At 41.8% G+C, this 26,240-nt stretch overlaps 1 protein-coding gene across 11 annotated transcripts in view; it reads left to right on the plus strand.

Annotated features, from left to right (window-relative positions):
* Positions 1–26,240, plus strand: part of IQSEC1 (IQ motif and Sec7 domain ArfGEF 1) — a 258,195-nt gene that overhangs the window by 123,602 nt on the left and 108,353 nt on the right. For 7 of the 11 annotated variants that reach the window (XM_072347516.1, XM_072347517.1, XM_072347507.1 and 4 more), the window contains one exon: positions 6,531–6,575. The exons of 3 other annotated variants lie outside the window; for them this stretch is intronic. In XM_072347516.1, the coding sequence (XP_072203617.1) occupies positions 6,531–6,575 (45 nt within the window). Of the gene's footprint in view, positions 1–6,530; positions 6,576–13,001; positions 13,615–26,240 lie in introns of those variants that run through there. One more of the 11 variants, XM_072347511.1, reaches the window with a different exon arrangement.

Here is a 26,240-nt window from a genome sequence, read left to right on the forward strand (position 1 = left end):
GAAAAGGAAGCTTCCCTGAGTCACCCCATTCTCAGACTTTCAAGTTGCTGTACAAACATAGGCCCCAGTTTTGTCTGTAAGTACAAAGTAAGTTTTATTTATTATAATCTTTTCTTCTCTATAGAAAATTTACCTTCACACAGTCTTCTCAAATTAATAAAATTAGCTGAGCTTCTTGATCTGTTTCTTCATGGCTTGTATGTTCATGGTGGATGGGCTTTGTTTCCTAGACACTGTTTTTTCTTATAGATTTAAAATCTATTTGAGATGCCATGGTTATGTTTTTGTTTGGAAAACATGTACAGGTGAATGTTTGAATATGTTTCTGTGCTGAAGATGCTCTATATTATGATAGAAATCTGCCGTACCAAGGGAGGGATGTGTTCTGAAGGAGGAAAGCCAAAAGAAAGATCACGTGCATAGCTTGATATCCTGTATGTCAAGTAGAAAAGCATGATCAAAGTTTTCCTAGAGCTTTGGTTTCTCTTATTTGCTTCTTTCTCTGTGGCCAATGTTTTTGTCACTTTGCCATGCAGTGTCCAGAAGAGATAGAAAAAACACTTTTATCAGTCAGCTCTGTAATAATCTGTTGCATGCTTAGCATTGTAATCCAGCTTTAACTGTTAGAGAGCTGAGACAGTGAGCTGCTGCCTGAGGCCAGGAAATGCGTGCTTGCCAACTGGCTGCATACAGTCCAGAGCAGCTAAGGTGTGAGGTGGAGTCTGACTGATATGCCATGCGTTACCCTTCCGAGTGCATGTGTTCTTACAGATATCGGTGGGATAAAAAGAAAAAAGTTTAGATTGAATTGATTAAAAATAATTTTAAAGCAACAATAAAAAAACAGAATATGGAGGGATGCTTTTGGCAGTAGGTTGTTTGATGACTAAGGTTATGGCTGCAGTTTTCAGTTCGATTTCTGTAGAAGTGTGTTCTGGCCAAGAGTGTTCCTTTTGTTACCTTCTTCTGGCCCCTGTGGTTAGATGCTTTGGCTGTACCTGCTGAAGGGAGTACTGGGGTACAAAGTGTTCATCGTGAATGTCTTCAAAAAGGTGTAAATATTTTTATGTAATGAAGTTGAGTTAGGGAATACAAACAATTCGGTCATTCTTTGTATGTGGAATATCACATTACCAGGCTGCAATGTAAGGATTTGCTTTTCTTTTGTGTCTTGTACAAACAATTGTGACAAACAGCAGTTATTCATTGAGCAATATGCAGCAATGTCTTAAATTTTTAATATACTGTTATGCCTTCCTTTTCTCAGCATTGCAAAGAGGCAATGCCATGCTACTTCTAGCACTAGGGATTTGATAGAGCTCAGAACCATCTTTTCCACCTTATGCACACTACTCAGAGTTATCAGCTGGCAGCATATCTTTGCACATCCTGGGATGCTCCAAATAAATTTCACTTTTTAGCCAAAAGATGACATATTTAAGCTATTTTTATTTGGGATCAAGCTGTGGATTTTTCAACTACAGCTATTTAATCCATCATTATTGTATACATTCATGCTGGAACATCTTGGCTTTTCTTAAATATAAAATTTTCCTGACTGTTTACCCTATGCCTGATCATTATATGTAGTTATTTGTAGTCTATAACACCACTGAGGTAAGTAGTAGCATGATCTCATTCTCTGGTTAACTGAGACTGAAGCAGTTGAAGCCACCTCCAGTCATGGAAATGGATTGTGCCTGCCTGAGCTTAGAATTGAACCTGAAGGACCAGAGACTGCCCACGGGAAGGGAGGCAGGCATACTGAGTTGTCACAGCACGGAGACTGGCACAATATGACCCGCACAGCTTGGTAAGAGCTTCCATATAACTCTGTGCTCAGTCAAGATCGTTTAACAAATACTCTGCAGAAGGCTTATAGCACAGGCATGGTGCTGGACTACTGCAGTTCCTATATTTTACTTATCCAGTCTCAGCAAGAGCAGTTACTGTGTAGTTCTGTTACATTGGTGCTCGCTGCGTTCACACTGACATCTTAGAAATATCATAATGATTTACACTGTCACTGTTCCGCACTGAGTTACAGAATAGTTTAAAGCCTTTCTAATGCTGTGTCTTAGATCAATAGCACTCCTTGTTTATTATCAGAGCTGAAGAAAGCAAGATTTCAGGTTATTGATTCTTCTAGATATTCATTTCCTACTTTTTCTCTGTCTGTGTGGCGTCAGGAAATCCATGCCATGAGGTTACATAATCTTCACTAAGTGTGACTTTGTACCTATCAGGAATCAACGGTCTCTTTTATCACAAGAAGAAAAAGAAAATGAAGAGGAAAAGAACCTCCCCCCACATACACGCATACACAAAACCCAGATCTTGTCATGGCTCAAGATATTGAGAAAATAATTTTGTACTTGAATTCAACTTGGTAAAGCATTTTACAACATCATGGTCTTTTAAATAGATGCCAGGCATCTTTTATATTCAGGTTAGCTCACTTCACAACTTTAACAGTCAATATACAGTGCTAATAGCAGGTGTAAGAGCCTGTGGCCTTGTTTGTTTTTTTGCTTCAGGACGGAATTCTCAGGATTGTATTTAATATTTGTGTCTTTGGAAAGCTAAATTCTATTGGGTGAGACATTAATTATCTGGATTGTAGACCGATGATTCCTTGGGAATATTTATTTTGTCTCATAATACTCTGCAGAAGTAGCTATTTTACGATTGTGGTATTTGCTTAGAGCTTGCAGCTTCAATTCGGGAGCCATACGTATCCGTATTTCATGTAACTTTCAGACTTCAAAGAAGTGGTTGTTACCAGCAATTACACCCATTCTTCAAGTTTCATGCTGACCATATCAGTTCCAAATTATCCAGCTGAATCTGTAGCCCTCTGTGCTAGCTTTAGTTCCAGTTCATGCAAAGATTCCTCTGCCTTTTCTTTGAAATGTTAAGTACTTGTATGAAGATGTCATTCAACTGACTCATCAGTGGCACTGGTACAGATTTCCTGTGCTCCCTACCCAGAAGACCTTTCCAAACTCCATAGAAACAAATGCAAAACTGCTTACAGGGTTGCTTACAGAATTTCCCTGATAGTGCTGGACTGCTCTGCAGCAGGTTTTCTTCTTTTTGGTGGGGGTCGAAGTCTCTTAGTTCACTGGGCAAATACAGACAAGAATAGTATGATTTTACTGTATATTGTATATACAGTATATAAATACAGTATATATATTGTATATACTGTATATAAAGCTTTATCTTTAGAGTACGGGTGTTGTTTTTTCTGGAGGACAAATGTACTGGATTTTGGAATTCATTCCATTATAGATGAACAAATAGGGTTGTTAGGGTTTGCGTGTTTGTTTGTTTGTTTCTTTATTATTATTCATATATTCATATCTGGCTTAAAAAAAAAAGTAGATATTTTTTGTTAGATTTTCTTGAAGCAAGCAATTCTGATACTGTGAAACTACTCTGTGTAAATGAGCCATTTTGTTCGCTGCAGCATAGTGGTACTGTGTTCAGGTTTCAGGTTGCTTTTATGTTTTGAATTAGTTTTCTATTTTTGTGCGGTATTCAGAAAGAACCAAAGGCTAAAACATTATTTTAGATATAAGGGAGTGGCCGTGTGATTGCACTAAGCGTATTTTGTAAATTTGTTGGACATTAACTGGCTTTATGTACCCCAAAATTCAAATGTCTGGATGTATTTTATACCTGATTTTTTTCCCCATCTGTGTTGCCTTTTCTTCTTGGCCACAAAGCTTTATCCCACGTGCCATCAGCCTGCTCCTGAGGCTACCCACAAAGGCAAGCTGGACTGTTGGTGCAGGCGACCAGGTTAAGGGTTCTGCTGCAGCTTTGCCTGGGTGTGCAGCTCACCGCAGCGTAATTCTTGGTTTCTTTCTTGTGCTGCAACTGTGATTCATTTGGTTGTTCTCATCTGGTGACTTCCATCCAGTTTAAGAAACCTTTCCTGTGTTTGATGTTGATTTTATTCACATCAGAAAGCCAGTCATAAGCCTTTTCCCATTGCGTTGCTTATAGTCTGCCTGAAAAAGCAAACTATATGTGGATGGGAGTTCTCTAGCGCAGCGATCTTACCAGGCTGGGCAGTGCTCTGCCTGTTTGCCCTGCAGCAGCCCAGAACCCTGCATGGCGTGGCACTGCCCAGCACCCACCAGACCTGATGGGCCTGAGTGTGTCATCAGCTATCATGGCTCTGTTGCCAGCTGCCAAATTGATTAGATCTGTGGCATTATGCATCCTTAACTGCAGTTACCAGGTGCATAAACACAGTTACTAACAGCACAGCACAACACTGTTGGCAGCAGCAGGAAAAAATCTGGAAAACTCTCAGTAAATTCAGACACTTTTAGCTGTGTTTGGGGACGGCCTCAAGATGGGTATTTTTGCTGTGGAAACTAAGCTCTCTTCCTGTGTGTTCAGAAAGATCTGCATCTCCTGACACCAAAGCATGCATTTGTTGGGGAGCCTTACCGCAGGGGGCCTATTCCAGATGAAAAACAAGGTATTCCTAATGAAGCTGTAATCCTGCTCCTTGTGATTGTGTGAGGAGTCCCCGAGGTCACGACGTGCTCGGTGTCACTTGGCACAATCAAAGCTGCATGGGTGGAGGCTAATCAGCGGGGCCTTGTGTCATTTCCATCTCTTCATTATGCACGGTGCATTGTCACCGCGCACAGAGTCTCGTCAGGATTTATTTATAGTAACAGAAATGTTCAGAGAAGATTTCTGAATCTGTGCTAACAGCGAGGCAGAAAGTCCAACCGGTGAGCACGCTGGCACTCGGACAGCAGATCGTTAAGCAGTAAATTTAATTATAAGGAAATTAGGTTCACAATTTTCAATTGTTAAATGAACAGTGAGCCACAAAGCCGGCACACGGAAACCAACCCATCAAAGTGCATTGCTATTCACAGATCCTAAACTCTGAGAGCAAACAAATTACAGAGTGAGAAAAGCTCCTCGTGTCTATTTTAGATCTCTGCCTGCACTGCAGTTATTTGGGCATCATGCTTTGTTTCCATTCCTGTGCAGCTGATCCTTACACCGGCTGTGCCCATAGCCATCTCTTCTCACATATCCCTCTTGCTGTGTGTAATTGTACTCATAATCTTGGTATTAAAAGTGAAGGTTTGCAGTTGATTTACAAATAACTTCTGTAAATATTATGAAGGCAATTTTAATGCTAATTGTATGAACATCCATAACTGTACACATTAATGACTGTAAGAGGAGAATTTGGCCAATGGCAGCTTGGGTAAGGGGTGCAAATGTATAAGTATGAATGACAATTTAAAATGGTACCTAATACGATGGTGGAGAGTTGATTGTGAATGTGTTCATTTGGCCAACATCTCCTTGTAGCCTGTGGAAATGCCGTTTTCTATTTACTCTAAAAATTTAATTTTGTCATATGAACATTTGTCATAAACCTGAAGTCATGCACACTGAGAGCAAGTTTAGTTAGAAATGCCACGCTTCACGTTAAAATGTTGCTACTTAAATAGCAGCGTAGTTGCACTCACCTCTGTACTTTGTATCTTAAAACTTTCTGCTGCAATAATTCTTCGGGAATCATTGCAGCAACTGTAGCTGCCTTTCTGGGGAGAGAAAGAAGCCCAAGGATTTGCAGGCTGACCATTCTATTAATAAATGCATGCAAGAAATCTGTTGCTTGGTGTGAGAATAGCCACCAGGAGAGCAGAATACAAGAACAAAATCAAGTCTCACAGGAGAGCTTCACCCAGCTCCCTGCTGTATGCCACTGTTACTTTTGCTTGGCAGATGTACTGAGGATGGAAGCAGTGTAGCCCTGAGCATGTACTGTAAGCTGCAGCAATGTTCTGTGAGTGTGTGTCTTTGGTTGTGCACCATCCTATTCTGATGTTACTCTTTGTCAGTAGGCCTTGGGGTGAGGGCACTTTTTGGATCTTGAAATTACATACCTAAATCAAGAATCAACTTCACAGTGTGCTCATGCTTTGTGTCGGGTTCCTGCAAACCACATGCAGGTGTATCTGTTGGGGAATGAGCTCACAGCTCCGAGGATGTTTGCATGGCCTGAAGATTTCAACAGTGTAAAGCTTTTGGACGTTTGAAGGCTGTGCTACTTGCTTATGTTGGTTTATTGCAAGGTTCTGCTGTGCTGACACTGGTGGATTGAGCTGAAATGGTATTGCCAGTGCACACAGTGCAAGACTGAAAACAGAAGGCAGGTTCTGGGAATGTTTACTGTAATGGTGCGTGCAGTACGACTTGGTCAGCTATTCATGTAGCCAAGTGCTGTCAGTCACATTTGATCACTCTTTGACTAAAGGTGCTTCTTTAATTCCTCTTTCACTAATGAATAAGAAATAGCTGCTGTTTATTTTTTTCTTTGTATGTTTGTTTGTTTGTTTGTTTGCAACTATATTTAATGCCATGCTAGGTACTATAAAATGGCTGTAAAAAAAATGAAGATAACAAAGTTACTTTTATAGACAATATTAAAAATTGCTTTAATACTTTGTAATTTTATTCTTTTGCTATCATCTCAGGACCTCACTGGAAACAGGAAGCAGCATCTCCACCGATCCACTCAGGTACTGTGGTAATGTAACTGTTAATGTTAGGTTTGAAATAATAGTAGTGAATTCCAGTCTGCATTAGCTGTACATCACGTAACTTTATCATACTATGTAACCAGTGAAGGCATGTTGACCAAGCATTCAGGTTTTTCTGTTTTTAAGTGGAGATCACTCTTTCTTCCAGGGTTTCCAGCTTAAATTCAGTTCTGGTTTAAACACTGTGGTTTTGTTCTCAAAGGACCCTGAAGGACAGGGAGGGCATACTTGTGCATGCACATGGCAAAACCATCTCTCAAATTTTTATGAACCTAAGTTGTGCTAAAAAGATCTGATCGTTCCTGGTAGTTCTATAGCAGTTCTCGTTTTGTTTAAATGCTACTTGTTTTTCAATTGCTCCATGTCTTCATACAACCACATGTAAGAGTTAAGAAATTACTGCCACATGAGTCATCACAGTGACTGAAATTTGACTTTGATCACTGAGTTAAGAAAAAAATGCTAGTACTGTTAACACTGCGTATCAAATGGGTGCTTTGCATGTTTAATTGTTATAGCTGCATATTAAAGTGTGCATCACTCGTGAGCTTCCTTTGATTAATTAGGGGCAAAGTCCTTTTCTCCTGAACTGACACCTGTTGGGTAGATGTCTTCCTTTTCCAAGCTTTTGGGGATGTAAACTTTTCCACACTCTATGGTTTTAAGTTTGCTTGGACACCACGATATTGGGAACTGTTTTGTTTACGCTTATGCAAATGTGTGGCCCTTCTCTCTATCGTTCATCTCCCAGTGTATGATATTCCGAAGGTGAAGTGCGCACCTTACTGCCATTTCCTAAAAACACACACAAGTTCCTGTGAGAAATATTATCTTCAGCTCAGCGTAATCACAGTGGACAATATACAGATTTGACTGCAGTGTTATTCCCAGCACCCAGTTTGACAGCATACTTTCTTCCATACATTTCTTTGTGTGGCAGGACAATGCAGGAAGCAGTCAGCTTTCCCCTCCCCTCCACCTTTCTGAAATCTTACTTGAGCGAGAACCATGTAGCTGGTTTGACTTACCTGGTTCTGAGAACCTTATCCCAGGGAAAAGCATCGCTGCCATCCTTATTCCAGGCTACGTGAATGTTTGTGAGAAAAGCAGGTTTTATTCCACTGCCTTACTTTATAATGATTTTTTTTTTTCTGTGGGAGGATGTCAGTGAGGAAGATGAGGAACAACTGAGGAGACATAAGAGGTTAAATTCAGTGCAGAGGTGCATAGCTTTAGTTTGAGTGCAAATACGTGTCAACCTAGAAAATGTAGTGATTTAATTGTTGCTAAGTTGCAAAGCACTGTACAAACCCGTGAATATTTTCTTTTTTTTTTTCCTCTTATTTTCCTGAAAATGAAACTGCAACACTTGGTACCCACCAGTGTGGCCACTGGCTTTGCTGTGCAGCCCCATAAAGTTTCATGCACGCTGCTAATGTCGATGGTCTCATTAGTATGCATTCAGTGGGCTGCACTCTTAAGCCTGCAGCGGAGTAATGCAAACTGGTATGGAATCCTTGATTGCACTTCTTTATATTTCAAACAAAAGTTTATTATTCTAGCTTATATTCTACCTTCCGAAAAAAGAAAAACTGCAAGTTAGCAGAGGTTTCGAGACTTCCCTCTTTATCCCATGCTCTTCCATAAGACCTATATGCTCAAATGCTAATGCAAATAAATGATTTTGAGAATACAAGTTGTTTGGCAGAACTGTCTTTATAAAAATTAATTTGGCCATAGATGTATTTGCATATGAAAAGGCCTTTTACATTTTGAGAACAGGAAAGAAATCTCGTTACCAAATGAGGGTGTGGAAATGCTGCTTTTTAACTATGAATAAAAAAGTGTTAGGACACGTACAAACTTTCGAATAAAACATCCACAGAGGAGACATTAAAGAACTTTCCAGGTGTCATCTACTGAAACAGAGATTTTTTTCCTAGGGTAAAGTAACAGAAGAAACAGCATGTGAGACCTAGCTGACTTCAGTAGGTCAAGTAGGAGTAAGCCTGTTCTGAAGCTGTGATTAGGCAATATTAAAGAGGAATTATTTTTAAGCAAAATTAAAGACTTCTTTTTGCTGAATGTAACAAAACTGAGCAAATTTTTCTTTGAATGGCCCATGAAACAGAAGGTACCATATTAATACGAATCCATCTACTGTCCTATCAAGCAAATAATATTTTCTAGGCTACTTTTCTTGTGTCGTGCTCATCAAGTTCTGGTCTTCATCAGCAAGGTAAGGTTTTCCCAATTAAAACCCCTTTTCTTCTAGATCTTGGTTTCTCTGGGACATTGTAACCTGGATAACTTATTTTGTTTCATTTCAACGTTGCATAGATTCCGCTCCCAGCAGATCATGTATCTCCCCTGGATCTTTTTAGACTGCACTCATATTCTGTCTGTCAGTTGAGATGTTATGCAGTTGGGAGATGAGAAAGGAGTCCAGTATTGTAAAGGATAAAGGCTAACGTGGAAAAGGGCTCATGTCCATTAAGAAGAGAAAAGCCTGTACAAACTGGCATGTTATACGTGTGTGCTGTGTTTTGCACAAACATCTCCATCCTGCACACAGTGTACTTTCAGGGTATTTTGAGTGGTCTTCTCTCAGATTTCAGCTGGTGTCCAAAAAGATTTTGATTCCTGAACCAATGAGAGTCTTCTGTATTATCACACCTACTTCAGATGTTCACGTTTTTGTGGCCTGTTTATTGTCGTCTGTTACAGAATGATTAACTTAGTGTTCTCATGAAACTTTGGCAATTTCAGAAGGTTTAGTAACCAAGAATGAAGAATAATATCAAGTGGCAATTAATGATAATTTGTGGAGAAGCTGAATAAATTGAAGATCTCTTTGAAGCAAAATAACTTATCAGAGCATATGTAGGCAGCCGAGCTTCCTCTTGAGTAAAGAGAAGGCAGGGAGAGAACTCTTGTTTCTTCCCTGATTTTTTACACATCTCTATGAAACACATCCCCATCACACGTGGGTGTTACAATGGTGCAGCAGAGCCCGAGAGCTCTGTTTGTGTTTCTCTTTCCATTTTCCCCAGTCAGGAAGGAATCCTTGCTGATGTGGCGCCCAGATATGCATCAAAGGTCCTGAAAGAGAGGTCTTGTTTTGCAGAGCCTTTAACATGAAAACATCCCTTATTTATTTTTTTTAGGAGCAACCTAGGAGACCTTCCCATTCACTTGCATATGGACAGTATTTGTTTTCCACTATCAAGAAAGGGCTGCAGCATACAGGGGCTGCACATGCCGCTGTATTCTTCAAGCATATCAGCAGCTTCTTCAGGGTCTATTCATTTGCACAAGATCTGATGTTATCTATACTTCGTACAATCCTTACTCCTTAATGTGGTGTGCACAGTGAATGTAATGGAATAAGTATGGGAACTGCATGATCTTATTCTTATGACATGCTTGAGCTCCACAGCCTATGAATCATTAGCTTGAAGATCTTGTCTGTGGCTACAGAAGTACCCCATCCTGCAGTCAGGAAGGACTTATGGAGAACAGCTCTCTTGCTGTAGGCTTCCTGTTTCTGTACTCTGTAAGTAGACAGAAACAATATTTTTCCACACAAGTAAAATATTTTTCAGGATTCTTCCTGTCATATCATGATAAAGAGTGTATGTAAGTAAAGATGTGTAACAGTTGAATGTATGCACTTTAGCTACATAATCTTTAATTCTTGATAGACAAGTTGATTTTCCTGCACTGACCTTATAGTGGGTTTATTTTATACAACATTCTTCCTCATCAGTGGACAGCTTCACTTCAGCCTCCCAGGTTGCCAAGGCAGCCACCCCTACAACTGGGACTTACACTGTATGTTTTATCTTGCCTTTTTTATTTTAATGGCTCATTTTGAAAGGGTTGTCAGTCTTCAGTGCACTGCTGCCAGAGCTGACTCTCCATAGCTAAACTCTACATGACTACAAACATTTCCAGCATGCTGCTTGCTTATGGTACCATGCTGAAGCTGCAGCTCAGCCAGAAATTACTGCCCTATTAGGCCTGGGAATTCTAAGTCAAGAGTAGCAGTAAAAGCCTTTCTGAAAGAACTAGTTTTATGGTGGCATAAGTGTGAGATGAAGCTTAATTTTCTTTGTTGGTTTCCTACAGAAGACAAGTGAAAATGAAGACTGCGTTGAGAACACGGTGCTTTTCATTTGCAAAAGCCCTAATTAGCATTTTGTCTGCATGCAGTGCAGTATAATCAGTGCTGGTTGCTGTCAGAAAATTCATGGGTATGTGGCTTTATCTCACAAGAAGTCCAGTATTTAGAAGCAAGCAATTGAGGTGACAAGTAGGGGTTTGTTGTTGTTGTTGTTGTTGTTGTTTTTTCTGGTAAAGTGTATGATGGACGAAAAGAAATGGCTTTGCAATGTGAGTAGTCAAAGGGTGTGTTTTCTGAGAAGTCTCAGGTTAACTGTGTCTCTGTGTGGCTTTCCCCTTCTTCCTTGGTCCTGAGAATAACTGGTTTTGGTTATGGAGCAAGTCCTTCTTTGCTGCTTTGAGGTGTTTCTTGAGGAATCTCAGTAAGTTCAGATAGGGAAAACCTCGAAGCTAAACAATTTTTGGCCATCCATTTTGTTCTAAAAGAGGATGAGGTTTCCATGTTCTTGGTCCATTACAATCAGTAACTGCCATCAACCACCACCAAAATGGGAAAGCAGCATCTCAGCCAGTGTCAGAGTTCAGCAGCAGGGAGACTGGGAAAGGCTGGTGCTCTCCCGCAGGCACAGATTCCCAAAGGGCTTTTGCTCAGCTCCGCTTCAAGTAAAACTGTCCCTTTAAAGCAGAGGCCGATATCAAGGATGGAGCATTGGGTTGGAAGATTTTGATATGAAAATGTAACCTTTAGCTTGATGGTATCACTTCCTGGAAAACTGCCAAGCTACTGAAACCCTGGAGAATGAAAGAGCAGGGAGAAAAGTAGGCTGAAATCCCACGGTGTGTGTCATATTGTTAGCGGGCCGGCTTATTAAATGTGAGCAATTGTTTTCTTGGGAATCACTTCAACAGTGTTCTGCTGCTGGCATGGAAGAAATCCCATGGAGCGAGTGCAGGCACCGGGCAGGGCCAGGGATTGTTTTCAAGGGAATTTTCTTTAAGGATGGTTTTTTTAAAGGTACAAATGAAATGCACTATTTTTTTTTTGCTTTTCCTGCAAGGTGTTTTTTTGTGATCAGTTCATTCCCACCACTCACCCTGTGCTGTACAGTCTGTTTCTAGAGAAGTGCAAGAAATTGTGACATGAAAACATTTGAAGGCTGTTGCCTAAGTATAAATATACCTGAGTAAGGATTGACAGGTCCTTTAAGGAAGCAAAGCATCAGCAACTTAGAATTTCTTTTCAACTAACCTTCCACACCTGTATTTTAGGGTGTTGCAAGGTGCCTGTGGCACTAAATGGTGATTATGAGTAAGATCAGATCCAAAGGGCCCCAAACTACTGCCCTGCACAGGTCTGTGGGGTTTGGATGCGCCTGCACTCCTGAGGGGCTCTGCTTAAGCCTCGGCAGTTTGGTTGTCTTCTTTTTAAACAGCATAAAGATTGTAAGAAAGCAAAACAAAGAAAGGCGTTTTGTTTTGTTCCAGATGTTTCCTTGGGTTCTGACCTTGGTTCTGTCTTTATTTGTGTAGAATTCTTTCCCTCTACTGATAGCAAGCAATACCCCCAGTGGCTCCTATGGATGACTTTCGAACGTCACCAAAGTGCAGACACCCAAACTGTACTTTCAGGAAAGGTGAATCTGGCAGCACAGCGGGTGTATGACATGGTCAGTGTCCAGCAGGGCTCGTGTGCTTTGCTTTGCTTATAAAGCCATCCCATATCAGTAAGCCCTGCTCACTGATGCTCACAGCGTGAGATCCTGCCCGGGCACCCAGCGGGGAGAGAGCCTTCGCTATGGGACTGAGGGAAACGGAGGGGTGGGAGAATCGTCTGCGTATCTTCTATTAAAGACAGAACATCAGTTTGAACTGCTGTCTTTTCAGAACAAAAGCATTCTGCTTTTAGCACGTCTGGACGGAGATTCTAAAGCCAGGCCGCAGCCGACAGCAGACGCCGCCAAGTGCCCGCTGGGCCGGGGCTGCCCGCTGCTGGGGGCGCGCTGTGGCTGCCGCTGCCCGGCAACGCGCCCCGCCGGGCTGACTGCGCCGGGCGGCCGTGCGCTGCTGCGCGCTGAGAGCGGCGCGGTGGGGAGGGGTGGGGGGAAGGAGGGTCTGCGCTTCGGGTTTGGGGGCTGGTTTTGGTCTTTTTTTTCCCCGTCATAAGGAGCCCAACAGTTCTCATAGGTGCTGGCAGACAATGGGGCTGGTGTGATTTGCGCGGGGGGAGCTGATGAGCGGAGTTGTGCGCTGCTTTATTTGACCAACAACAACAAAAAAAAAAAAAAAGGAGCGAGGGGGGGGACTGCCGTTCCCGTGTGATGGGATCATAGCGCTGCTGTGATTACAGGCAGTTGTGAGGTTGATTGAGATAATTGCTTGTCTTCTCATAAGTTCTGCAAGCTCTCAGGATGGTTTGCAAAGCTCCTTCTGCAGCCTTAGCTGGAACGCAGACACGTTATTTGTCCGGAGGGCCATCCGAGTGGCCTAAAATAGCCAAAAGGAGAAGCGGGATTTGTGTGTAATAACAGCTATCCGGTGGCATTGGACACTTTGGGGAAGATAAACCGCAGTGAGGATCAAAGAGCGTCTGTGAGCCGTAGCCTTTGTGCGCTGCCTCTTTGTATGGAAGTGGGTGCTGCGGTGTGCAGGTGCTGTGCCATGTGCGCGGGCTGCCGCACCACCAGCACTTAGAAACACTCGTGTGCGGCAATAAGGGGAGCGTTGGGTTGAAGTCATTCACATCAGAAACAAAAAGCAATCTCGTGGTGCTAAAATCTAGCTGCAGAATCCACTTGCAGCAGTACAGTTCTTTGAAAATGCTGAAGTTGAAGGCCTTCTGCTTGGATTACTGGCAGTTCCTGTGTCTGCAGCCTCTCCACGGCTTCTATAAAAGGTAAGAAAATGTTAACTCAGACATTCTTTTCGGGACTGTGTTGCTGCACATGATGCCCTCAGTGCTTTTACTCACTGTGCTGTTCTGCTGCTGAAAGGCGAATAGACACAGGAAAAGGGAGTGGTAGGGAATTAATCAGAACTTGTGACAAAGGTTGTAAAGCTGCTTTTTTATTGCTTTCATTATCAACCACTTTTGTCTCTGTGCGTGCAGATGCGAAAGGTGAGGATGCTGTTTGGTTTTACCATTTACTTTGAGTCAAATCACCTCAGTTAAGACTTGATTGGTTCTTTACTCTCTGATACTTCATCCTTAGGCACAGTAGCTTGTATTGTGTAGTTTACAGACTGCAAATAGCACTGAAATTAATTGAAATGTCATGGAAATTTACATAACATAAAGGTCCTTCTTTTCTTTCAGAGATATTTAGTAATATAATAGTTTATCTTTCATTTCCCTCTTGGTGTAAAGCGCACATCGCAGTCATTCAGAGCAATGGGCGCTTCAGTGAGGCAGGCCTGACGTACAGCTTAAATGATTGATGGTGAAAGGGGATTGTAAAGAATAGCGCTGGGTGTCAGATGCATTGAGCTTGCCTATTTAATGGAACAGCAAAATAAGCAATTCCATTTAACGTGTCCCTGAACTTAGTTCAATGTTTTTTTAATCTAAGCTTCTGTTTTCTTGCTCTTGATTTACACTACTTATGGCGATTGTGAGTCTCTGAATTTTCTGGGGGAAAAGTGGAGATATTTCCATTGCTAACAAAACCCATGCAATTTAAAATAGGATTCTGTTCTTGCTATGTACACTTTGTGGTCTGACTATCTATTGTCAGCCTACAGAAAGTGCTTTGTACTAAATGCTAATTGCAGTTGAATTTTTCATGCAGTGACTGGAGGCTGGAAAAGGGAACCGTTCCAATCTTTTTCAAGGTTTAAGGGGTGCCCCCACTTTCTGGCATTGAGTAATATAGGACCCTCATCTGTGACCATTGGCTGCTGAAGTTTCAAAAGATAGCTTTATTCTATTACAGCTTTTCACAAGTTTCATTTTCAGGCCAAAAAAAAAAAAAAAAAGAAAGAAAAGTTCCAACCTATTCCCAGCCTGTTGTCATATCTTCCTTGCTGAGAATCCATGTAAAATGAGAAATATAGGCAGTCTGTTCTGGTGTGAGTAAATACAACTAAACTTAAGCTTTATGTTTTGAATTCCTGGCGACCTCCCAGCTTTGTTGCAAATGAATTACCCTAGGGTTATTCTGCATCTCCTAATGGAAATCCCTGCAGTACCTAAGGACTTTCCATTTGCATCCTTCCAGACAGTTAATTTGTCTATCATCAAACCTTGTATGTATTTGAACTCTCCTCCTGGAGTGCATCAGTATGAACAGAAGTAAGAAGAGTCGAAGCACTTAAATATCAGATAGAAGTGCTTTACTGAATGAATAAAGAAACAAAACGCAAGAAAGACCACTTAAAATGGAAAAAAGAAAAAAACACTTTCTTTAGATTGAATGAGTTTCTGTCAGTAGTTGTTGTAAGTTGTCTAAGACGCTCTTGGACAAGAGCCAGAATTGTCCTGTGTGTACATGTGTATACATTTTTCTCTTTTCTGTATGAAATAAGATAACCAAAATAGGACTCAATGAAGAGTTCCTTCATGTGAGGCTTACTTGATGAATTGTTAGTATGACATAGGGTTCTTGCTTGCTCTCTGTTCCACCTGGATGAGAGGGAAAGCAAGTGCCAGAGAGTGGAGACAGGAGCAGAGTTCAGACACCTCTGCATGATGTTCCTTCTGCCACCAGTGTCACCTGGAATTGGCCGCAGCTCTGGGTGAAGAGGTGCAGTGCCAGGTCAGGGAAGTGCCGGGGAAGCAGTACTGAGCTCAAAGGTCTTCCCAGTGTGCAAGTAGTGGTACGACAGCAGGTGACTGCAGGGCAGGTGTGGGGAGGCTGTACAAAAGCCCACTCAAGGTGCATTGCTGCTGCTGTGGGTTGTCTCTGCCCTGTGAGCTCTGCCTGCCACTCCTCGTGCACTCACCCAGCCCAGTGGGGCACAGCCAGCCAGCACCGCAAGCAATGGGACTGCTCTTCTGTTCCCTTTTGTGGGCTGTCTAAGCAGAACATGACTATAAATTTCAGTTGTACTCAATGGTGAGAACTACGGTAAATGCTTCTTGTCAGTTCAGGAGATCTGTGTCATGCTGCTGTATTTCAAAAGTCAAGTTCTTGTTTTGGATTTTATTACTCAGGGATGCCTTATGGGATCATGCCTGTTGCCTGAACCAGGCAGTGGATGCCAATGCAGGGTTTGCTCCCGATGCTCCTGGCGGGGAATGGGTCCTTCCTCAGCTCCCTGAGAGCAAGGCTGTGTAGGGGAGGGCTGTCCCTGCTGCCCAGGGCTAGGAGCACAAAAGGGGACAGGGCAAAGTGTGTCCCTGCCTGTGCTTGCAGTGGTACTTGAAGCAGAAATGCAATTCCAAAACTCTGTTCCAAGCTATGCCATTCCTGACAAGAAACCCATCTGAGGGCAGACGCCCAGCCTGGAGCCTCTGTGCAGTTTTCAATCCCTTGAGAGAACAAATTCATTCAGGTATATTTTCTCATCATGGGAAAAACTGTGCTTTTAGCCTGCTTCCTAACTTTGGCTGTGGCTTCCCTAGCCAGGACATGGCATATTCACAAACCAAATTTGCCCAGGTACCTGTGCCAGTGCCACCTCATGTACCTGAGCAAACAGTCAGCTTTTATCCAAGGGACAGCAGATTGCACAGAGCAAGCTGGGGACATTGAGGTAGAACCATTACAGAAATTGTACGATGTGTTTGGTAATTCGTTAATGTATGGAAATCAAGTTTGAGCTCTTTGTCTTTAGCAGTGGCTGTGTGTTGGTCAGTGCTATAGCCCCTCGTGTGCTGGGTTTTTGTATCCTTTGAATACAAATACTAGAAGTGTGGAGATGAATTTCTATAGTAGATTAAATGTAAGATGAGCGAATCACTGTAGGGTTTCTGTGTGATTTTGAGGATGAATGTCTCATGCTTAATTGGAGAATTATTATAAAATCACATGACTTCGGATTTAACGTGTGGAAGTGAAGATTTCTTTAGCTGGGAGGTGGATCATGCTGTGCTTCTGCCAGCTGGTGTGTAATGGCCCATGTGGGAAACTGTTACTGCTAGTAACATTTATGCTAGTAACATGCTAGCATTAAAGAGAAAGCATTAAGGTGAGAAGAATTGTGTCTGAAAGTGAAGGCAATCGTAACCTGTACTTCGGGAGGGGGATTGTTTTCTTCCAGGATTTTCCTCTCATTTCTTGCAATACTTTTTAAAGATGAGGACATTTTTATTTATTTATTTATTTTAACAAGTTATTTTTTTTACAAATGACCTCTCCATTTCCATTTTTCTTTTTTACATTTTGCTCACTCTAAAAGAGGCAGGAGTCCCTTACAGAGCAGTCGGGTGTTTCCAGCAAGTCTCTGATTCCAGCCACCCCAATGGAGTCAGATGAGGAGGCTGTTTGAAGCAGGAATTTTCTGCTGGTCTCTAGTTGGAACTGGCAATTCCAGCATTGTGATTCAGGATAGACTGAATCATGTGCTTAAGCCCATCTCCAGGCAAGAGCAGGTCTATATTTTGGTGTATGATTCAGTCCCACTCGGATGTTTCAGTGATGATAATAAGTGAAAACACTTCCATAAATTTCTGGTGCAGGAACAGCTTATTGCTGCTATACCAGAATGCCACAAAGGGACTGAGTCTCAGAAGCTGGTTAAGCCCCTCTAATATCAAGCTCTGTGGGCACCTGCATCTCTCAGTTCATCCTTTTTGCTACTCTCTTATCCAAGACAAATTTGTAGCTTTTGAAGCTATTAAGTGAATTGCCAGCTCTGATTTAAATGCAGTTTCAACGATAGCATATGTGCTTTAAGTGATCTATGTCAGGATTGTCTTCTAGGCTATTTGTCAAAAAGAATTCCTTTAAAAAAAGTACTTTGATAGTCTTTGTTCCTCGCCTCTGGTGTTGACAGCACGGACTCTGTCTGTAGATGATGTGGGATGGCTTCAGATGTGTCAGACAACACGGCTGCTGGCAGGCAAGGAGCAGGCTGCTTCCTTTAAGTAAAGCACAGCATAAACGACAGACACAGGTCTCAGTCGTCATGTGCTACTAATGTAAAGGGAACACTATTTTAAATCCATTATTTGAAATAAGATTTGATGAAGGCTGATGGCACGTTATTTACCTTTTGTGATCTTAACATCCCCGGAAACAACAGCTGTACAGTAGTGACAAATTCACCAACAGCAAGCAAGAAAAATTCAATCTTTGTGTTCTTGTTCATGAGAGTAAGGATTTCTTTTCCTCACACTGACAGTGATGTCAGCTGGTTTGCTTTACTTCTGGCTCTCATTTGAACTATGAGCTCCTTTGCAATCTGTCTTGAACAAAATAATAGCAGAGTATGTGGGATAAGTAACTGAAGTTGTCTTGAACTTGCATTTGGAGTTCACCATATATGTTGTTAGAAACAAATAGTTTGCTTCCACTTGACAGTGACTTCATCCAGAGCAGGGCTGAGTCACAGTGCCTATAGCACGGCTCTCCCAGGAGGCTGATGCTGGCAGTGTTGATGCAAACACAGAGCAGCTGAGAGCACACAATTCTCTCCTCCTCCTTATCCCCCAAATCCAACATCCTCCTGAAGGGCAGCCAGCAAAAATGGCAGATTGCAGCATTCCCATATTCAGCATAAAAATGATGAAAAGGAAGCCACTGAATAAATTAAAGAAAATAAATATACCAATGCCTTGCCTACACTCAGGGAAGCAGTGATTTCAAGCCAATAAATTAAAACACCCCAAGACTTTTTAGTCTGGCTATAGCCTTCATTTTAATGTAATTAATGCTACCACCTATCTCAGAGAGTTCATAAAAGTGTTCAAACTGTTTTGTCCATACGCCTTCTATTCTCACTCCTAATTTTCCTTAGCTCTCTGGGATGTTCTTTCCTATGCAGTGGACAGCCATCTTTCAGGATCCCTTACCTTTCCACGCCCTGACTTCACTGAGGTCTGCTGTGGGACTTTGGTATTGTTGACTGCCAAAAATCCAGTGCAAATATAAAGGCTGTGTGGTGTCTTCTGTCACCGCTGCTGTAACTGATAATCTGCATTTCTGAATGGAAGTGGTTCCTTTCATATGTGCCTTTTCTCTGCCTCTGTGGTAAGTGGAGTGTCAGTCCTTTCCAAAGCGTTTCTCACCCAGGAACCAACTCAGAGTGACCACGTTCTGCATTCTTCACATTTGTGCAGATTTCTACCTTCCACAATGTGAGGTTTGTGTTAGGACTTTGAAGAACCTTGGTGTGTGTTCTGGGACTCCCGCAGATGTGTAGTTGGCAATGCCTGCCATTGAGCTGTGCCCCTTGAGAGCCCAGTGTGTGCCAGGCTTTACTCTTTCAGTGTCTGGTCTCTACTGTGTTTAGATGCATCTGATGGATAGGCAGACCCTGGGGCTGTCACATTTTAATTGTGCATTTGGCTATGAGCCTACATGAATTGGAAGCTTTCTGAGCTTCCTTTGATAGTATTCCAAGATTAAGTCACAGAAAAGGGCTCTGGGAGTATGGTGGAGGCCTGGGCACAAGAGAAATCTATCTGTAGGTTCAGCTAGAAGGGTGCTGGAGGGCTCCTGAGCAGCGCAGGCCTGCCAGCTTGTTGGGCTGAGATGCCCTTTAGCAAAATGCCAAAACCGTGCTGACTGATGTACGTGTCTGTCACTGCTGTGAGCTCCCAGCAAACACGGTTCTGTATGCCCTTAGGAACGTCTGGGAAGTCAGAAAAAGAAGGTTTAAATGCAAGGAGAGAAAATCCAGTGGAGGCAAAAGAAGAAAAGTAGCATTGTATTATATCTAAATCCCTTCCCCTATTAAAGAAAACATTGTCTTTTTACAGATTAAAGGTTTAAAGATATCCAGAATTGCCCAAGAAGTCAGACTGCTTTTTATTATTAAAAAAACAAAACAAAGGAAAAAGAAAATGGAGACTCCTTCAACTCCTTAATTGGTAATTACTGTTGTATAAAGGCAGCTCTACCTAAGTTAAAACTAAATCTGGAACTCTCCTGACAACCAGAAATGTGTGCGGTGGTTGCTAACTTCAGCACTCACCGTTTCCTGTTGTTAAATGCCCTGTAAATATAATCTGCTTAGTAATGGAAATGCTGTTAAATTCTGTTTCCTGATCATTTTGTCTTGATAGAAACTTCAGGAAAATGAGCAAATCACCTTCTTCAGACTTCAATGTGCTTTTTCTCCCTCTTCTTTGGAATGTTACATTAACCTCATTTAGGATGAGCCTGCGTACAGTTAAAGCAGTAAGGTTACCTTAGCTGTAGACATGTCACGTGTAAAGTGACACATGCATCTGGAGACAGGACTTTGTCCAGAAGCAGATCATGCAGGACACTGTATCAGCTCATTTTCCCTGAGCCCTTCCCTACAGCTTGTGTGATGGAGGCTTCACAGCTCACCTCCCCACCTGAGCACTGCTTGTCATGCAGGCTTCTGTGCAAACTGCGAATGAATCTCAGGAGAAAGGGAGAACAATAGAATGTGAGCCTCCAAAGTAAGCATCGCCTTTCTGTTTGTATCACTCTAATGCATCACATACAGCTTCTAAAGGATCCTTAGCTCTAGCATTTTTAAATAGCATTTCATGTACCTTATAACATCTTTGCTTGGAGCAGCTGTTTTGTTCAAGTCTCAAAACATATTTATATATATAAAAATCTTCCAATACTCCACTTCTGCCCATTCCCTCCCTGCCCTTCCCCAGTGACATTTTTCCTTAACTACTGTGCTTCATCCTGTTTCAGGTTAATAGTGACTCTGGGCTCTTTTTAGCAATAAAAACCATTGGAAGTATCATAGTATTGTTACTAAAACATTTGGTAAGTGCTTGAAAGTGCCAAGTTGTGAGAACTTCTTGTGAGTTTATTTCCAGTAGGAAGGAGAACAAACCCCAAACAATTGCTTTGATTCTCCTGCTCCAGCAGTGGGCGCTCAGCAAAGCAAAGCCAGTGAGTCTGTCTCAGCTCTTTCAGGTGGTCTTGGTGCAAGCTCACCTGCATCAGCAGTTTCAGCTCGTGCTCACATAGCAGCTGGGGCAGCAAAGCAGGCAGCCCTTCCTGCTGGCTTTGCAAGAGGCAGTACTGCCTGTGGGAGGGGCTGGGATAGCCCAGTGCACACACATTTTGGCTGCCTTGGCTGTTGGGTGAGCCCTTCCTTGTAAGCCACCTGGGAAAGCAAATATCATAGCACTGTCTGTTTGAATTACCAGATGTCAGAATTATAGGCTTCTTCCTTAGAAGATGTGGGTATTTTATAAAGTTTGGAATTATTTTACATGTTACAAATAGTGAAATACAGCTCCAAGAGGGTTGGTATACCCACTCAGTGCATAAGTATGGAAGTAAATTTGTGGGAAAACCTAGGCACAACACGATCATCTGATGCAGGGGACAGCACTTCATTAATCCACTGAAAATAAAGCACTTAAAGTGATGAGTGGCTTTGGAAAAGCCAACCTACTAAAGTGGGAATGTGGCAGAGCCACTCATTACAGCTTCCTGTTGCAACTTGGTAGTATGGAGACAGCTGAGAGCAGACACTGATAGCTGGACACCACTGTGGGGGAGGGTTGTGCTGTAGATGACTTGCAGGCAAGACTAATTGAGTAAAGGTTTCCAGGGAGTATCATGGGAAGGGAAAACAAAGAATCAAACTAAGAATATTTGTCTGGGGAGTTCTGCTTCATACAAAGCGTGGTTCCATGCACAGTGCAACTGGGTGGATGCAGTGATGTCCTATGAATGGAATCTGTTGTTTCATTTCAAGGGGAAGAGATAACTGAAGTTTTTATTGCCACACCCAAAGAGGAATACTAAACCAGCCAAGCAGCATCTGTCTCCAAATAGCCCTCGTTACCAGCCCACAGTCTGCATTGGCTGTGATTGCTTGGCCAAATGTGTGAGTATGGGAGAAAACCGTAGCTGGAATCATTACAATAGATTATGATTGTTGTACAAAATGGAAAATCTGTGTCAAAAGCAGACATGATGCCAAAACGCCCCTGCGGTGCTGGGGCTCATCTTGACTTGTCCTACAGTGAAAGCAAACAAGGCTTCAAAAAAGTGAAATCATTTGATATGCTAATCTGCGTCTTGTTTCAGGCACAGTAATGTCACTGTGAACAAAGGAAAAGAACGTAAACAGCTCAGACAAAAGGGATGTTCTGTCTTACTGCTCCTGGAAAAGATCTTCCATTCCCAAATAGGACTGTCCTTAAGAGTAAGAAATAGTTATTAGTCAATGTCCTCTTTAGTATCTGTTCTGTTACCACTGTGGTAATCGTACTGTGAAAGGAATCTTTGCAGAAAAGGCAGCCCATCAGAGAGACAGAATGAACCATAGGCTTTAGTTAATCACTCATTATTCACATCTGTGCACATACAGAAATCATCTGCTGTGGCTGATAACATTACACCTGCAGCTGGTCAAATCTAGCACTGCTTTCCTTGCTGTCATGAAGCCTTACAACATGCCTCTCAAATGTCATTTCCAGCAGCATTTCAGAGTAACCTATTCCTCGTGTTTACACCAGGATAAATAGTATTTATCTGCACCCAAGTACTAATTGTAGAACCAAAACACTAGATTTGTCAGCTCGTTATATGGCTTGCACAGCATTCAGCATTTTCTGGATGTATATTATTTTGTCGTTGCGGGTTGCCTATCAGTTCTAAATTATTCCAACTTTGAGCTTCCTGTTCCCTGCAGAGTAAATGCTTGCTTGGAGGAGGACTAGCTTGATTTGCCTAGGTCAGCGTTGTGAATTAGTGAACAAACTCAGCTGAAACACTGTTTGCTGTTCTGTGGATCTATCCATGCTATCAAGAGCTGCAGCAATCATTTAAAAGAGCAAAGAAAGCGAAAAAACAGCTGCATCTCAGCTTTATCTGATGATGCTCTCACATCACTTTGATTCATTTGGTCATTGGATATGCATAAATGCTAGAAACTTAAATGAAGCAGGTGATGAATAGACCTGTATTTAAAAGCTTTTGTAGATCTTAGTGTGATATTTGCCCTTATTTATTTCTTAGAGAAAGGTAAAATCATATTTCTGTGGATGCCAGTAATGTCAAAATATTACAATTGACTATGAATCAATGAATGCATAATGCAAGTACAGCAATTACTCTGATGTATGAAATAAATGCTGAAGTAGGTACAGTTGGCACAACTAGCATGTGTGGTACTTTTATGCTACCCTGAAAATAAACCACTGTTAGTTTAATACTTCAGATACAATGGACTTGCTTATAGTAAACCAAGTACTCCAAGGGTGCCTCCTACAAAAGTAAGAAATACTTTCTTTTCTTGCACTTTTTCTCTCATATTTGCAAGTTAAAGTGATTGAGTTCAGCTGGTCCGCCAGAACTTGTGTGGCTTTTTTCCATCACTTAAGTGTATCTCGCAGATTATGGCAAGAACAGATCTGTAAGTTTCCTAATGTAATATTTTCTGTATTAAGTTTACTGATGTAAAATGTGCAACATGCTGTGGAACTTTTTCTAACTTTTTTATGAGCTGTCAGTAATTTATTCCTGGAGTTGTTGTCAGAAAATAACTGAAACAGAGCCTATCTCAGCATAGTGGTACTGGCCATGAGATCCTAGATAAAATGGTCTTATACAGAATTGGAGTTATGTGGCAGAAAATGGGCATTTAATTGCAAAAGCTTCCGGTTCTATCAAGAAGCAGCATGAACTTAGTCTCTTGCTTAATTAAGTTTTATAATATAAACACGCATTTAATGTCTTTGATCCAGAAGAAGCCCTGATAACTGTGCTATTGACCTCTGAGAGAAATGCAGTCTGGTGGGCTGAGCTAAGGCTCAGGAAGCTGTAATGTCGTAACAACAACACTGACTGTCTGGGTGGTCTTGAAGAAACTAGGGCAGAATTTCAAGGGCTCATCCTTCAGTGAGTAGATGATAGCAATGCTAACAACAAAAACAATAATTCTATAAGGGGGATTCCAAATGTGTCTGTTGAGGCTAAAATTCAGTTGAAAGTGTTGGTGATAAATGAAGCTCACTTCAACGAGATCCTCCAAAAACCAAGAGCAAAGTTATTTGCGCTGTACTTTTTATTTAAGCTGGATATTTAATATTGCTTGTAAATCCCTGCCATCACTGAGAAATTGTGCTGTGCCAAGTGTGGGATTTGGGATCTTTCTGAGGACTATATACTGACACGAAGAGAAAATCCAATTGCCATGTACCTATTTGTGAGGTTTCAATGCAGTAAGTCAATGCTACATACACAGTGAAGAAGTCTGGAGCTTTTAAATCAGATTTTGTCGTTTTATTTTTGATGTAATTTGTGGGCTAGGTCAATGCATGTCACAGCTGACATTCACCACTGAAATCATAACTGTTCAAACACAACTTTGGAAAATGACTCATTACTTCTTTTGGCGCTCCGAAGTTTATTACAGCGCACAAGAAATTTTGCAAACAGTTGGGAATTTATTCAGCCTCAGCAATGTGATGTAGTGTGTGTTTGGTGTGCCTTACAGCTCCAGTAAGTGACTTGCTAAGGCCCCAGTGCCGGACTGGTTTCATTTTTGTTTTTTCTTTTTTCAAGTGGAATAATTTAAAATAACTTTGTGTAGATGCTTCATAGGTAGATTTTGCTTTCTTGCCAACTTGGAGCAGCAGTATATGTAGCTTTCTGAACAGCCTCTAATAATCGTCTCTGGCTTTCAAATAATGTAAACAAGGAGTCTTGTAAATCATGAAGAAAGGAGTAACTCGAGACTTCAGATGAGGAGAGCTGGCTTCTCTCTGAGTTCATCTGAGTGGAAGTCAGAGGAATCACTTGGAAATCGTGAATCAGAGCTTGGCTGCTGCGTGAACCTTGGACTAACTTTGTCGTGTGCTGCTAAACTTCTTTCTTACGTTATTTGGAATCCTTTTAACTTTGCAAACACTTCAGAGAAGGTCATGAAGGGAGATGGCAGTGCAATGTGGAATCTGATGTGGAAATACTGCATTTCTGTCAGGACAATCAGGTACAGTAGGAATATTTAAAACTTTGTGGTAAGTTTTTGAGATCTGCATGCATTAAAGATGGTTTCTCCCCTGCTTGTATTGTTTGCCCTGTGCAGTTAACTCTGCACAGTCTGAGGTGTTTGCTAGGGTGGCTTATGTTTGTCCTTACAGTAAAGTTCTGAAAGGAAAAAGCAGGGTTATTGAAAGTGGTCTTCAAGGAAAGCGGGGTTCTCATGGTTTCAATTTTGGAAATGCTTCTGTCTCATTTGCATGCAGACAGAATCTGGGATATAAAAAAGGAAAAGCACCAACACCTCCATGAATATTTGCCTTATCATTATCTTTAATTTGTTGTATCTCCCAAATCTGGCAATGCAGGGTCTGTGTTAACACACTGTGAGCAGCGTTTGCTTCAGACAGATGAGAAGCAGGGAGAAAAGGTGGAGGCTTTTATGGCAGAAAAGTCTCTCAAGTTTCAAACGTCTCTAAGCTGGTGCAATGCTAGAAGTCTACCTGCTTACCTTGTGTGAAAGCACAGCCGACACGGACGAGATGACAGGCTGGGGCTGCCGTGCATCGCCGGGCACATTCCTGGAGCGCTGGCGTTTGACAAGCTGTGTGCTCCCTGCCAAGCACAGTTGCTGTAGATTGCAGTAGAGTTTATTCCAGGAATGGAGCTATTAAGCGAGACGCTTGGTGATGGTGTGTTCTCACAGCAATTGGATATATTTAAAAATAGCATGCTATAGTTTTGTACCACTCAAACCATATAACCCCATAATGTGATTTTGTCACGCGAGCTTCCCTTGAGAAATCACGTAACGCGGATAATTACTGCTTTTCACACTCCACAATTATTTTGTGCCAAGGAAAGAGTTTAGTGAGCCTGAATTCCTGCATGGATGTTCATGACAAGCAGAATGAGACTGTGGAGAGCTTTTATCATCACGATGCTGAAATAACACTAAAATGTCTCCTCGTTCTCAGCAGAGTGAATCAATACAGCAGAAACAGGAAATAATCCCTGAGAGAGGATTCAGTTAACATAAAAGTCATTTGTGATCTGGTTTTAGAACCAGAAACAGAAGGAAAGCCTGAAACAACTGAACTGGTGCTTAAATACAGTGGATCAGTCTTTACAGCACAGATACCGTCCTGACTTCGGTACTGCTGGAGACCTGGGAGAAAAGTCCAGTGCAAAAGTCAAGTGATCAAAGTACACATTCCTAGTAAGAGTGAGCTTTGAAGGTTCCTGTAGCCATTAAGGTATGGCTATTTTTCTAACGTTAAACATGCAGGTTGTGCTCACCTGTAAAGAGCCACATCTTTTATCAGTGAACTCACCGCTGTTTAGAGCACATAGGTTCAACATTAGCTTAATTGCTCACAGCAGTTGCTAATTTCTAGAGCAGCTCACTGGCTCCCACAGCTAGCATAATGCAAAATGAAGTTCCTCTTTGTTGCAGTGCAGTGAGTATTTTCAATTAGTTTTG

This window comes from Excalfactoria chinensis, chromosome 12 (genome assembly GCF_039878825.1).
Source record: "Excalfactoria chinensis isolate bCotChi1 chromosome 12, bCotChi1.hap2, whole genome shotgun sequence".
Taxonomy (NCBI): domain Eukaryota; kingdom Metazoa; phylum Chordata; class Aves; order Galliformes; family Phasianidae; genus Excalfactoria; species Excalfactoria chinensis.